This window comes from Nestor notabilis, unplaced genomic scaffold, assembly GCF_000696875.1.
Source record: "Nestor notabilis isolate BGI_N333 unplaced genomic scaffold, ASM69687v1 scaffold5982, whole genome shotgun sequence".
Lineage (NCBI taxonomy): Eukaryota > Metazoa > Chordata > Aves > Psittaciformes > Psittacidae > Nestor > Nestor notabilis.
The window spans coordinates 4563-20454 of NW_009917792.1; the positions used below are offsets into that span (position 1 = coordinate 4563).

The window sequence follows — 15892 nt, forward strand, 5'->3', positions numbered from 1 at the left end:
TTTTGCAGTCTGCTGTGCTAGCTGTGTAGATCTCTTTCTTTAACCTCCACAGTGAGACATGAGCTTCTGAAATGATATACATGCCTAAGATATGTAGTGAGACAGTGAGATACAGTATGAGCCAGAGGCCTTCCTCACCTTAGAAATCATCTTATAAGCAACACATGCTCCTCGACATGTCATTTTGCTTTATAAACATGATGATAGAATATGGCTAATTGCAGTGGAGTTGAGCAGTTATATATAAGCACATGGCTTAACATATTGGTTAGCTGATCATCCTATTCCTTTAGTCTTACCAGTTTCTTTAAACAAGGCAGCAAGAATTCAGTCATGTTAAGAGGGAGCTGTGCCAGCGTGTTGAATGTGGGATTAGGACCTGTGGCTCAGGCCTGCCATACAGTTGGCATCATCGACAATTTCTCTTTTCAGCAAGATGTCTGAGCCCACCAAGCACTTTGGATTAGAGGCATTAGTTTTGTGTTTAATCTTTTTTAAACACTGTTTGCATGCGGACAGAGACGCTTCTTGCTCTGAGCCTAGCTTAGATCTTACTCTGAGCAGAAGTCATGCTGCTTTCTTTTGAGTATCACTTCATTGCCTCAAATTGAGGGAGAGATTGTGACAACTTGAAGCTGCCAAACAGCAGGTCAGCATGAAAGTGTTGGGTGGCTGAGTGCTATGAAGCAGAAGAGGGATGGAGGAACATCAGAACAGATCCTCATTTTGGATGACACCATTTGGAGAGAGGTGGATGGCCTGGTGCCATTGGAATGGGGTACAGAAGACTTGGCTCCACTCCCCAGCTCAGTCACAAACTTCCTGTGGGGTCTCAAGCAAGCCATTTTATTTACCCCACTGATGAGTTTTCTGGAGTATGTGGTACAGTAAAAGCATAAATAAAATCCATTAGCCATTGCCATGTTACATTGCAGGAGTGGGACTGCAAATAAGGCCTGCTATCAGCTGATCAGTTTGGTTACAGAATTTCTCACTGAAATCAATGGGAAATAAACACTCTATATAGAAAGTAGAAGCCAATTTATTTGGGTAAATTGAGATACTGGATTTCATGCTGGCTTATTTCAGACAAGAATCTGTTCAGATGACAAGGAAAACAGGACCAGTGGGTGATCCTGGCATTACCTCTTGAACCTCCCATTTCATCTTCTCTTAGCTATCTATGGTAGTATTTTCCAAGAATTGAAGATAACCCTTGAGAAACAGAGCTCTTTGTAAGGTGCTGAAGATGCCACCATCATCATGTCTTATCAAGCTCTGCAGGTGATTTCACAGCTGCATGCTCTGTAGGACAGGACTTGGAGGGAGGAGAAAAGAGCTGATCTGTTTGTAAAGCAGACCCTTATGATGTGTATTACTAATAAAGCTAAGAGTAAAACAAGTTCCAGAGTCAACTCAAAATGAACTGGAAACAGGAAGCTAACAGTGCAGAAGACAGGAATGGAGGGTGTTGTAGAGAGGGTGAGTATTGTGCAATAGCCGTTTACATTTTTTGGTGCACATCACAGTTTTCTTTGGAGCCAGCAATGAAACCTTGAAACTCTCCAGTGACATTACAGAGGGCACTCCAAGAAGCAGAGTGCTAAAAGTCTTAGTTTTGGTGTACTGGAATCTGTATGTAGTCCTTGGTTTGCTTACATCTGCCTGATCCCCTGTTTGCAGATTGTGCTTGTTGTTTTCAGAACCCCACTGCATGGGACACGACCTGGACTACTTCACTTAACAAAACCAAATAGTTGGAGTGGTTGTTTTGTTGGTTTTTTGTGATAAATGAAATGCCAAGTTTTCCATCTTTGCTTTTTCTCATGGCCCTTTAACCCATGTGGTAGGCTTATTTAGGGAACAAGACAAGCCTGGATTCAGTCCCAGAGTTTTCAGTAGCTTCAGATGCCCCTCCAAAGGTTAGGATACTTCACAGGGGATTTGTTCTGCAACAGAGAGGCTAAAAGGAAACCCGTGCTACTTACTTTTTGCTTTTGATTCTGTCCTAGTACTGTCCTGAAAAGCAAGCAAGAGAAAATTGACAGAGGCAGCATTGTTGCTGTTGGGTGTGTAATACCGTGTTTTCTACCGTAGCCTCAAACCAAAATGTCAAAAAACTTCTAAGAAATGCTTCACATGAAGTATTATTGTCCTTATTTCTACACCTTTCCAGAAAGAAAAAGCTGTATTATGCCTTCCACATAAAAATGCAACTGTTTTACTTCAGATACGGTTTTGTGTCATGGTGTGTGCACTGTTTCTGGGAACTTGCAGTAAAATGGATGTTAGAATTAAGTTGTGATGCTTATACATGACATTTGATGTATGTGTCTCCCCTGCCTTATGCCTTTGCAATTGCATTGAAAGGAGTTACATTAAACTAATTGCAGCAGGATTTGGTCTTGTGCATATGAACAGTACAGGTTTATATGTATGGAACAGCATTGTAGCGATATTGATGCGAATAACATAGCTGAGGTTTAATGTTCTGTTTCCTGTTCTAGGATATGATGATGTTTCAGAAACAAACTTGAGATCTTACAGTGTTCATTCTGCTAAACATGTGCAAGAGAATCGTCCTGTGCCCATTCGCAGAAAAAGAAGCATTGGTAAGAAACAAACTGTTTGTACTTAGGGAGTAAAATCAGAGGGGCTGCTTTTGGTCAGCCAGGTGGGACATTTCACTGGAAAAATGTGGCATGCACAAAGGAAAAAGGCCATTTATTTCTGCCTTTCTTTTTTGCACAAGATGAGCTGCTGCCTGAGAAGCTGTCTTCTGGAGGATGTCCATAGGAGACAGACAAGCACAAATTCTTTACATTCACTTTCTTGTTGCAGCATGTTAGAAAGCTAGACCTTGGTTAGAAAATGCTGTGATATTCGATGTATAATTCATAGTGTGGAGAACAACTAGAGCAGTGTGCTTTAAAAAACATCAACAGTTGGTAGAGTTTTCAGTACAGAAGCTCCACAAAAGAAAACAGCTTGACTATTCACAAGAAAAAAACCAGTTTATCCAAAAAATTAAAAGCCATTGACGGAAATACTAGGGCATTGATTTCCATCACTGCATAGGGCACCAGGCATGTTTACAGAGGATTTTGGTCCTACTAAACAATAACGATGGTGGTCCAACAAAGCCCAAATATAAATTTAAAGAGATGGCTAGAATAGGATTTGTATGCAGTGCTTGTTCATCTGATTAATTCTGAGTGTTTTACTATTCCATTTGGCTATGGAAAACATGATCTTATCTATTATAGGTAATTCAGAGTCAGTGTATTTGTACTTGAAGCTATGGTGGTACGCAGGAGATAGCACAGCATGCTGTCAGCATGGATTTGCAGTGTGAATTGGCAAGCGTGCTCGTCACATTGAATGCCTCTAGAGAACAGCGGTTCTGAAACAGTCTGCTACGCTTGGCACTCTGCTCTGCAAGGTGTTGAATGCTTCCCCATAAAAGTCAGTGGGAACTGGATATGCTCAATATCTTGGAGGAGTTGCCAGCAATTTTGCAGTATTGGATCCGTTAATTTTCTTGAGTTCATGGCATTGAGAACAAGAATTTTCATTCTATTTAGCTGACCAAAATGGATCTCTTTCAAAACTAAGCCTAGATTTTCATGTTACAGGAACAGGCCAGGCCTGAACTTCTTGTACTTCAGCAGTAACTGAAGAAGTACAGGCAGTATTCCAGTTCTTGGACACATCTAACCCAATGCTATCACTGCTTCCACTGTAAGGCAAGAAAAAAATACCCAAGCTGTCTTCGGAGAATGTACCATCAAACAAGTTGTCTCCATAATGCCTACTATTTACTGGACAGTTTTGAATTACCAGCTTGATTTCTTAGGCAGTCCCTAGGTTGAGAAAGACACATAGTTTGGGTTTGTCATGGCAGCATCATGTAGCAGTACAGAGCTACTCTTTATGATCTTTATAGCAACTGTTGCCTATAAGCTCACCTTACCTGAGCTTAGCAGGATATTGGTTTAGCTGCAGGTTTTTCAGTCGTGCTTCTCTTGTTGTTTTGCCTCATTCAAGAAATAACAAGTTAAATAAAACCCATCATGTACAAAGCTTTGATAACTTCATTCAGAAAAAATGACAGTTGCCCTTTGGGATGGCAGATGGACCAGACTCCCTGCTGTGGGGATGTTAAGGTCTTGGAAGTGCAAGCCTAAGATTCAAAAGTTCCAAGGTGCTGCAGGTTGTTTCCCAGCTCAGCCAATTTGTGTTGTAAATATCCTTAACACAACTTCTGCGGTGGTATTGGCCAGGTATTGCATGTTTGTGTGATAGTAGATGTATGCAGTGATGGCCCCAATGTTACAAAATAACAGCTGCTGTTACATGGTTGCTATGAGGCTGTATTAGAGGGTGGTCTGATCTGGACAACTCCCTGGCTTGCCGTCACTTCTAAAGAGCCAGGATTGTCTTATCTAATGGTATGCACTCTGAACTATGTTGGGAGCCAGGCCATTGTAAACCCTCATTTTAGGGCTGGGATTTTGGGAGTGAGTCAAGCTTCTCCCTGGGATAGCACACACAGTTTAGTAGTAGCCAGATAGTACTCAGCACTGACTTGTCAGTAAGCAATGGGAACTGAGAACACCATCTCAACCCGCCAGCTGAGAGTGCCACTTCTAAATGTAAAGTATCTGGGTGCTCTGAGGTGAGAGCAGATGCTCACCTGGAATTGTGAATTTCTTGTGTTTGCAGAGGAAGCTATCCCAGCTGTCTGCAAAACACGGACGGTTATATATGAGATACCTCGGAGTCAGATTGATCCCACCTCTGCCAACTTCCTGATATGGCCACCCTGTGTGGAAGTGAAACGTTGCACTGGCTGCTGCAACACCAGCAGCGTGAAATGCCAGCCCTCGCGGATACATCACAGAAGTGTCAAGGTGAGCAAACAGTGGCTGCAGAGCCCCAGGAGAGTCCTCTTTGAGTCTAAAACCTGCAGGTATCCTTGTGGCTGTTCTGTATGACCTGGATCTGTATTACCCACCCTCATAGCTGCAGGATCAGATCCAATGCTCCTCTCCATTTTGAGTGAGCAGATGGCCTTTCAAGTTACATGGTCATTGGAATATCTTGGGTTTGGATTTGATTTTCACAGGATTCCCTTTAGATTTTTCTTCTTCTGTAATGAAAATAAAGCTGATTGTGTCTTTCCCATGATCTTGCACAGTACAGATCTTAAAAGTTAAGAAGATAAAATGACTCAAGGGGCATTGGACTTAAAAAAATAAATAAATCACAGTATGGAATGCTGTTTTCTTAATTAAATATTATGCAGCCTAAATTGGGCCTTTATATTTGACAACATAACACTTTTGATCTGAAAAAAATGTGTTTCAAATTATCTTACCCCAGGGATAGAAGACTCAATGGCTTCATGCTGTATTTATTCATTAGACAAAATCCCTGTTGCAATTTTCCAGTAAATACTACGTGAAATATTTCTTATGTTCAGTTGGCTTCAGTGTGTTCTAATTTTTATCGGTATTTAAACAAGTAATGTTGATCTACATCTGCGTGTAGGAGATTAGACTTACACTTAGAATTTATATTGTTAAGACTCTGAGTTCTTGTTGTCCTGAGTATTTTAAGAGCAGAATCGGAAAAAATCCCACATTCTTGAACACAGAATTGCCCAACACACTAATCATTGTGCTTGAAATGGATTTCTTATTGAGAAAGGTGCTGTGAATGCAGTGCTGTGCACCCTAAGCACAAAATAAGGCATCTAAGCCATTTCATTGTTTTCCGTACATACAGGCACACATCTGAGCAGGATTTTTTTCTCATTTCTGTTTCTGAACATCTGAAAAATGTTTTTACACCTAAGTAAGCTGGAGAAACATTGAACAGATTCCCTCAGTCTTGTAAAAAGTAATTATAGTTTACACTTGCTGCTCTTCTTTTGTGGGATATGCTTTTGCAGAAACATTGAAAAATTAGGAAAAAATTGGGTTGAATAATTATTCAATGGCTGAGAACAAACTTGTTGAAGCACCACGGTAGGTGCCATTCAGAATAGGAGCTAAACAGCAAAGTGCTTCAGGTTATAATATCCAGTGCTGTTGCCTTTGAATTTGGTACAGCTTCCAGTTAATTTTGTGTAGAACCTACCATGTACAAAGCAGCTGGACATGCCCAGCAAAGAGCTGAGCCCTGTATTGTGAACTTGCTGTTGGTACTTGTGTGTGACACTGCAGCTGTGTGCTTGTTTCCTACCCCTGGAGTGATGGGAAAGATTATAGACTGAGAGGTTTGGCTCAAAGTCCCCTGCTGCTGGGGACACTGAGGGTTCCTGAGAAGGTGCAGACTCCCCAGCTGCAGCAGCTTTGCAGGATGTCATTGCTGGGGCTGCTTCCCCAGCACAACGCCACATTAAGGAAATCTTCGTTTCTCATTCCATCCGCTGATACTGTTTTAGTGCTTTTAGATCTACATTCATTTTAGTAGGGTGCAAGCTCAAAGCAGGCTCAGCTGAGCAGCTGCTTTTTGTGGCTGTGTAAATATGTTGCCACCAGCAATATCAATATACGTCAGCCAGCTTCGGAGGACTCTTTTTGTTTTTTCCAAGCTCCAAGACTGCTCCGAACAGTCATTAAGTAGAAGGGAAAAAAAGGACAAGAGGTCAAGCAGGAACAGGATGTTCATTGTAAAGGTTGTACGCTGACCCCACTGTCACACCAGAAATCTCTGAACAGAATCCATATTTATGCCCTCCAGAGTCAGATCCTCTTGTAGCTTTGATATAATTGATGGTTTTATGAGCCTTTTGCCAATCCTGTGTTCAGGGCTGAATGTCTGCTCATGCCATTAAGTAGCTGGCCCAGAGTGAGGGTCGCTGGAAAGGTAGGGGGGAGCAGTTTTGGAGAGCCTTCTCAGCTATGCCTGCAGTGCAGTTGGAAAGCCGTCTTGTGTTTTCCCCTGATGTCAGACTGCATAAAAGCCCTCTTTTGATTGAACATTGAAAAGGCTTTCCCCACTTCCTCTTCATTGACAAGGTAGTGAGATCATAGCTGGCCCATTCACACTAGAAAAATGTTCATCCAGAAAGGTCAGCAAGTGGGTTTGCATCACCCAACTGGCGAAAGCAAAGGGTGTTTTCTTTGTCTTACTGAGAGCCACTGTAGTCAAGGTTAAGACACGGCTGCGGCAGTGTGGGAGGAGTAGCAGAGGTGCCTGTATTGGGGCATTCCCTTCCTGCGACATGATTCGAAGTCTGTAGGGTTCAGGAATGTCCTTACTTCGCCTTCACTGAGCTCTGGTCAGTGAAGTACCGTTAATGGGCTTGTGGAATTGGAGCTGGAGGGTGGCTCTAAGCCAGGGTGGAACAGCTTCCCTGGTATGGGTCCTCTAAGGTTTCCCATTCCCTTCCCTTCCCTTCCCTTCACTTATCTGTTCCACCAACAGCTAAGTGTTGGTGGAACAGCTTCCCTGGAATGGGTCCCCTAAGGTTTCCCTTTCATAGGGTGGGTTACTAAAAGGTAGGTTTGCGCTACACTGTAACAGAATGAGCCCAGGAGAGCTCCTGGTCCTAAAAGCATCTCTGTTCATCAAGCTGTACCTGTACCACACTGCAAAAATCATACTGAAATAAAATGGGGTGGCTGGGAGTTGCTCTTTGACAGGAAGGGAAGTATTGCATTTCTCTTCTGATAGAGTAATGGTGACAAGGACTGGTGGGTTAGGGGTGTTGCTGCCTGTTACAGAGATATTTCCTCCCCTGTCTGCAAAAGCATTTCAGTAACATCTGCCACTTCTGCACAGCGAGATCTAGTACTAAGTACCAGACCATAGTTTACTTGAGGGGGGTTCTGAACCAAGTCTTCCTGAGAAGTTTCTCGTAATGTTGAGCATGATGTTCTTGGTGATTTTAGTCCCAGCAGCAAAACCCGGTTAATATTATAGAGCAAATCCTGCCTGTACTGCTGATTTTGAATAGCTAAGCTGAATATTGTGGTTATTTGCAGCAACACTCATTTCCAGACTAAGAAACGAGCTAAATCACTCCATCTACCTCAGCTTTGCCTTCTGGTTGGCCTTGAGCCATAGCCATATGAGCTTTAGCCATTTCTGAGTATTCAATGTTGAGCTGATTTGGGGGTATTTAACCTAGTATATTCTTGCAGTAAATCAATATGAGGGAAAGACTCAGAGAAAAGGAGCTGGAAAGGAGGGAATGCAGGAGCAGCTCCTCAGCTGTTACCTGGGAGTTTTCCAGAGAGGTTCTAAAGAGAGATGGAAGACAATATAGGAATTAGAGACGGGTTGTTCAGCAGAGCTGCCCAGCTTCTGAAGGGGTAAAAAAGGCCTTGCAGAACAAATTGTAGGTAAAATGACTGTATATAAGAACGGTTTTCTTCAGCGACTGTTTCTACCATTAGGATAAACAGCACTTAACTGGACATTACTGCCAGTTGGTAGGACCTGCAGGCAGGTATCTGCTGACAGGTATCAAAGGTCCATTTAAGAACAGGAGAAACAAGGAAAACCCTCATAGAGGTGAAGACAAGATGGAAAAGCAGAGAGGTGCCCTCAGAGCATGAGAGGAACCCTGTCATCATGTGTTGCCTGGCAGAGGGCAAGGTCTGTCTGCTCCCACTCAAGAAGAGAGAACATAGAGACCTCACATGAACCATTCCCCCACCGCCGGGAGGGGTGACAAGCCCTTGGACCCTTCCTTGGACTGAGCCCTTGCTGAGGCACCAGCACATCACCCATGAAGCGGCTCCTGGTACGGGGGGGGCTGTGATGGGGCTTTTTCCTGCCCTGGGTGCAGATGGAGCTGCCACTTGTTGCTGGACTGTGTGAGGGCCACCCCTCTCAGTGCTGACCTGACAGAGCACCCCTGGTCCTCACTTCCCTGCAGGGGAAGATCTCCCTACCCCACCCTAAGAATCTCTGCACAAGGCTTTCCAGGGGTAGGGGTTTTGCCAAAAGAGTGCCCTGTAAATGTCTTTAATGGGTATATTAGGATGGGAGGCTGCCAGGCTCGGAGGGGTGGCCTCCCCACTGCTTCCCAGGCATGCACAGCTGGCGCAGAGTGCCCTGGAAGGCCCTGTGCCAGTCCTGTGTCCTCTCCCTGCAGCCATGGCTCCAATGGCTTGCCGGGTTTCACAGGATCCCTCATCCCTACTTAGTCCTTCTGGTGCCTTTAAGCCCTGTTGACTTACATCTTAACTCTTAGATCTGAGGGCTGTAAAGATCACAGCTGCAAGGTGAAAGGTTTTCCCTCCATTGTATCAGCATGGGGTTTATTTTAATACAGAAGAAATAGAAGCTTCCAAAAAGGAGCCTCATTCAGTTGCTTTTAGGCTTGATTTCCCATCCTGTAGTTAGCTATCAGCCACATGGGTTTTGCCATTATGAGGAATCTTCTGTGCTGAGACTTCTTTTGCAAGTTCCTGCCCATGGTAGGTTTTGGCTTTGTGCTAGAGGTGTTTTGGTCATTCTTCCTTACAGTCTTTTTTTTTTTCCTGCTGTTACTCCCTGATTTCATCTCTCCTGGAGAAGCTCTAGAAAAGGTGTTCCCATGATGTTTCCCATTAGGCTACTGGATTTTATTCTCACTTGCACTTAGCCACCACACCATTCCGCAGGCTAGTACTTAGAGTCTACAGTGGTGCAAGTATGGTGCCACTGATTATACACCATTTAACTAAGCTAGTTAGTTATTTCACTTTCTCTTTGAGAGTTTTTATATGGTGATGTTTTGTGGGTTGGGAGGATTTGAGGATTTTTAGTTCTGTTGCATTAGAGACTAATTAAAGAAGCTGATGTTGTTTTGTTGAGGACTGACCATCACAAACCATGGACCATGCACATGAGAGCAACTGTACAAAATAAATGCCAGGATGAAAAATACAAAGAAGAAAAAAGATGCTAGCCCAGGGCCAAATCCTGTGTTGCTAGCATAGATATCCCTGTTTATACCCACTGAAAATCTGACCTGCAACCTTCATCACTTCAGATTATCATCCTGTGTGGCAGCAGGTGTTAATGGATGACACAAGCACAGCAGTTTATCTGGTTGGTGCTGCTTCAGTTTGAGTATTTGTAACGTCTTGCAAAATAACATTTCTTTAACTTGTGTAGCGTGAAGTAGGGCAGTGGAATGTATGCAGAATTTTTAGCTATAGTACAGTAAAACCCAGTTTTTAAATTGGAACCTAAATACATTATGATCGTATTCTTCAAAGTATATATGTATTTTTTTTTAACTGTTGTTTAATACCAGATTGCCACAGTTTGGAAAACCAAGCAAAACCAGGACAGACTTCAGAAAGCTTGATTACAGTTTATTTTTGTTGCATGTCATTTTCGGTAAGACTGGTTTATTCTAACAGCTGTAATAAGCACAGCAGATCTGAAAGCTGTTTCATGACTGCTGGGTCTCTTTCTTTGTCTCTGATGATGGAGGTGTCTTAATTACTGTTTGTTTTTGTAAATTTTAAGGATTAGTCATCCTTTGATGCCAGATGACTCAGTTGTAAGATACGTTTTCAAATCTTTACATTCAAAGGCTTGATGGAGTTGGGTTCTGATAGATTTTGAAACACACTGCCCCAACCCATAGTAAGTCTTTCAGCAAAAGCATGCTAGTATGTCGCAGTCAGCTTTTAATCTGTTTATATGGAGATCTGACAGTTTTGGAAGATAGATACTTTTTAATGTGGACACTTCAGTTATTGCATCTGTCTCTGCAGCTTTTGTTTGCTGGGTAAATGAAAATCGTCTCCAGATCCTATTGACACAAGAAGCGGTGACTAAAATGTGGTTCTGAACTCCTTGCTCTGTTAAAGCAGTGGCTGATCTCCCATTGACTTTAATAAGGCCGGCTTTTGCTCTAGCTTCTGTTACTGTCATTCAGCGGCCCTTGGTAGTTTGTATTCACAGAGCCAGAAGTTCTGGGAACTGGGAATGTGATATTTTTTTCCAGCCACCACTCTCATTTTGTGACTCTGTTGTTCCAGTTTTGGGAGGGCCAGGGAATGATTTTCATAGTGTGAAGACTGATTTGGAGCATGAAATCCCCACCAAAACCACCATTACCAGGAGACTAATCGTGGGTGTTTTATTTGTTAGTAATTGGAGCTTTTGGTTGGGTCAGACTTTATGGCTTTGTCATGTAACTGTTGTAGACACAACCATCCTTTCTTGTCCTCTTCCACTGTCGTATCTTATTCATAATGCGTACGTGTACTATGCAGTTGTCTTGTTCGTTGGGACAGCCACAGTGCAGTCCCCTTTTATAAATGAGGAGCCACGATTTAATTTCAGTGGTTTCCATTTCAAGCAGTACTCATGCAGTGTTTAACATAATTGTAAACCAAACATTGGACCCCTTACACACTGTCTAGCACTCTCTTTGCTCATGTTGTGCCCTATTCCCTCATACGGCCACGACCATCATATCCATCACACTTAGCATGAGTCAGTGCCCAGCATCTCACAAACCATTTCATCGCCCCAGCACAGCAGTGTTCCTGCCCACTGTGCTGTTCTTCCTCTCGGGCACCAGGTTGGTCAGGATGTTCTGTATCCTCCCATCTTCTCTTCTGCACTGATTTCCTTCAGATGAGAGACCTGCATGTAGCCAGAACTTCTCCAGCATGCTCTTTCCTTCAACCTCCTCTTGCCCTTCAGACCATTTTTTCTTAAGAATGCCAGTGCTTTGGCCCAAAGTGGAGCAATGCAGTTGGAAACAATTGGATGGACTGGAGACAAACTGCATGCCAGCCAGCTATGCACAATAAAACCAAAGGCTGGATCCAGTTTGTGAGTGGTAGCTACCTTGGACCTAAAAACAGTGCATGTGAGCTCTTGTAATCAAGTCCCAGATCATCGCAGGGAGTAAGATTGAGATTGCTGCTTTCTGAACTGATTCAGGTCCTGGTTCTGTAGAGTTGAGCACTTTATGTTCAGAGGCCTCTGGAGACACCAATTTGTAAATTGTAAAATGTATTACAAACCAATCTAATGCCTTTGCTGTAAACCATCAGTGGTCAACATGTACCGAAGATCATGCCAAAAGGGACAATCTACAAGAACAACCACTGATTTGAATCTGTAGAGAAGTTTATTGTGATACATGTGAAAACTGACTTGCTTCAAACTTCAAACCAAAATGACTGGGAAATTGTTTTATCTCTTGGGGGAAAAGAAAATTGTTTCAAACTGCTGAACTTGAGTAAACAAATAGTCTGTGCAATAAATAGTTACACGATGCACAATTAAGATAAAAGATGATTAGTATGCTAACATGTTATGTGAGTTTGGCTGCATTAAAAAATAGAGGTATATAGTTATCTCTCTTCAGTTCTGAACTATAACTATGTTAATGTGTCTCAGTACATACCTCATCGTATTTTATAGGTGGCAAAAGTGGAATATGTTAGAAAAAAGCCAAAATTAAAAGAAGTTCTGGTGAGATTAGAAGAGCATATGGAATGCACCTGTACATCATCAAATACTAATTCAGATTATAGAGAAGAAGAAACTGGTATGTTTTCCTTTTATTTTTGCATTAATGCTGATTTCATATGGTGCTTATTTTTATATTAGTAAAGAGTGTAATGCAAACTTTGCTTCCAGTGAACACAGTAGAGAAGCTCCCAGCTGCTACTCTGTGTGTTGAAGACACAAAATTAGGGACAGTTTGTGCTGTATAAAGAGATTGGACTTGAGGTTTAAAGCGTATAAATTTTCATTAGGTTAGCTTTTAAATAAATGTAAATGCCCAATAGTATTCAGGTCTTGCTTAACTAAGTTAAAGTTTATCATGTTGCAGTTACTGGTGAACTCTGTTGCCTAATTTCTTTAGGCTTTGTGGAGACAGGGCTAAGGCTGAGATTTACAGTACCTTGGGGAAAATACTAATGAAATGAATGTAAAGCACTTAGGAATACATTCAATATTCAAGAGTAAGGAGTTTTGAAACAACACTGCCTGTTCCTGTTGTTTTCTTACATACATAGTCAAGAGTTTTTGTCACTTGTCAAATTAAGCCTAAGTTTGCTGTACCAAGACAACATTTAAGTTACCATGGGGAAAGATTTATGGGGAAAAGATTTACTTTCAATCTGACTTTCATAAAACCACCTAAAACTCAGACCCTTTTACTAAGGTGCAGTCAGTGCACCTTAGTATTTTTGACACATATGCAGGAAGCCCACTGCAGTGGAAAGGGCACCTCCCTTTCTCCTGATTTTGGTTGAAGGCAGACTCAAAAGTTCATTTTGCCACCTCTGCTGGGAATTTAGGGGTACAGTAGACCCAGCTCAAAATTAGTCAGTGAAAAGCAGGTAAATACAGGAGGAAAGCTACCTAAGGGTGGCTAGGTATGGAGAGGTTTTCTGTCTGTCTCCATCCAGCATGGAGGTATAAATCTGGTCTAAGTGAATGTTAACTTCAGTTGCTATGTACAGAGAAGAAGAATTAGAATTTGTAGAAAAGCAAAGTTAGGCCTCTGGTGTGATTTTATTGGACATCAATTTATAATCTGAGCTGAGTGTTTTAGCTGAAACTAGGTTGAGTTATGAGTAGACAAACGCCATATTTTAAATGGTTTTTAGCGTATATGGTTTGATATTTTTTCTGTTCCTTCTATTTGGAAAAAAGTTTAATTGGATCAATTTCAGTTTTCCAAAACGTCTTTAATCGCCAAAGACTAAGCAGTTAGGATTATAAAATGAAAACTTTTCTTTCTGATGTGTGTGAAAAATGGGGCAGAATTGCCATGGAAGAATATGTATTTCTAGGATTTGATTACTGATAGGAACAAAACTTGCACCAGCAAGTGGATGGTGAGCTGAAAATAGCTTAACTACAGAGCTGAAAGCAAATGTTGAATACTGCATGGTAACAGTAATTATAGATGGATCTTGGAAATGACGTATGCAATGCCAGCTTCGTTTATTATTTCTTTACTTTTGTATAATTACTTTGTAAATGGAATGTCAAATCAGACGTTATGAAGTTATTACTTTAATGCAAAGGATAATGAGATTTCTTTGAAATGTAAACGGTTTGAGTATTACTTCAGTGTTCAACGAAATGCGTTACCTTAGGGCTTTTTACCAGCCCTGCCCTTATGTTAACAGGAAGGCCTAGGGAATCAGGTAAAAAACGGAAACGAAAAAAGTTAAACCCAACATAAAACCTACTGGAACTATTTGATATTCAGGTAGGACCTATATGCTGAACACCCTAATAGCACAAGTACTGGAAAACTTAATCAAATATCATCACTTCAACTTAATCACTGTTCAAAATCTTGACACTTGCTACCTCAAGGCTGCAAAGAGATTAGATTTGATTGGCTTTGATAATTCTACCTGCTGGTATTTTCCCTTTAAGCTCCACATCACCATCAGCATCTTACATTCTTGAGCTACTTCCTTTTCTTGCCTTTTTCTTTTTTTTTGGAGGGTGCTAATTCTTCAGCTTCTGAAATCTCAAGTTCCATTGCCTCTGCTTTTGTTTCATTATTACTGATTTCTGAGGTCAAAGCATCACATAATAATGCATGAATGAATTTCCAGGTTACAAATTGTTGTGTTTCCAGTCATTGGCTGTAAAACATTGCGTGTACATAGAGCAAACACTATTTTATGCATGACTATCAAACCCATGTTTTGGCATGAACTGGGATTGATTGTACATGCATCTCAGATGGTCTGATGATCTGCCTACCTGACAAGGAAGATGCTTAGAAATACCACTTTTTTTTTTTTTTTTTTTTGTGTTGAAGAGCCCTGTGTTATTTACACCAGAAAATTAAGATCGTTTTTCCTTTGGTCTGTTCAGTCTCAGTAGGGTGATGACAGTCAATCATCAAAATTCATGAGGTTTTCAGCGTAGTGAAAAGCTAAAACTCTCTCCATGCAAAAATGACTGAAATCCTTTGGCCAACATATAGCAATGTATGATGATGGCGATACACATTCCAAATTAAATATGTAATTTCCATTTCTTAATGACTTGAAATTTACGTAAACTGCAGCACTTGCAATTTATTCTAGTATTTGGAGTGGGAATGATTTGGATTTTGCAGTGTATGTGCCTAACGCCTGGATGATGGTGAATTTAATTTCAAGCATCTATTTTTGCACATAAACTCCCAATGGCAGTTTTCATTTATACTGATGTATCATTTCTAAAGAATGCTAAACTTCATATCCTGTTTCAGATTAACAGGTATTTATTGGGAGTAGTATGATAGAAGCAAAGATTTTCTAAAATTCGACTTTAAAAGTGAGCATGTAAACTCAATCAAAACAGCATTTAGAACTTCTTGTCCCAGGTTAGTGACTCTTCATGCAGAACAGTTTTTTTAAAGTCATCTACTTAGAGATAGGACCTTTGATTCTAATCATAGAGTTATTGTATCTTTTTTCTCTCCTGCAGATGTAAGGTGAAAATAAGCTAGGAAAAAAACTTCTCTCTGGGACATGGATGTACATGGTTTGTTACATTCCTGAACCTACTATGTATGGTGCTTATTGACTGTATACTTTATTTGTTCTCCTATGTGAAAAAACTGGCTCAAAAGAACACTTAATGAGAACAAAGAGACAATGTACATTTGTTTAATGTGACATCAAAGCAAGTATTGTAGCACTCTGTGAAACAATAGGAAGCTTCCCTGTCCAAAAAAGAAAAAAAAGAAAGAAAAACAGAAAAGAAAAAGAGACAGTTGAATGAATGGAGGATACCAAAAGTACTCAAAAACATGACAAAAATCTAAGTGAATAGTGGATTTCTGTCAGAGCAGTCAACGGTGCTTTACGTCAAGAAATGTGCCTGCGTTCTTGATGAAGATGGATGGACACTGGTGGACTTCAGGCACAAAAAAAGCAGGAAT

At 41.2% G+C, this 15892-nt stretch overlaps 1 protein-coding gene across 1 annotated transcript; it reads left to right on the top strand.

The window, feature by feature from the left end:
• Positions 1-2507: 2507 nt before the first annotated feature.
• On the top strand, positions 2508-15680 carry PDGFA (platelet-derived growth factor alpha polypeptide; the record flags this gene model as incomplete). The annotated part of the gene is made up of 4 exons (XM_010009407.1): positions 2508-2612; positions 4726-4913; positions 12403-12529; positions 15436-15680. Coding segments are annotated over 4 exons (431 nt in total), but the record flags the coding sequence as incomplete, so codon positions are not given.
• Positions 15681-15892: the final 212 nt, after the last annotated feature.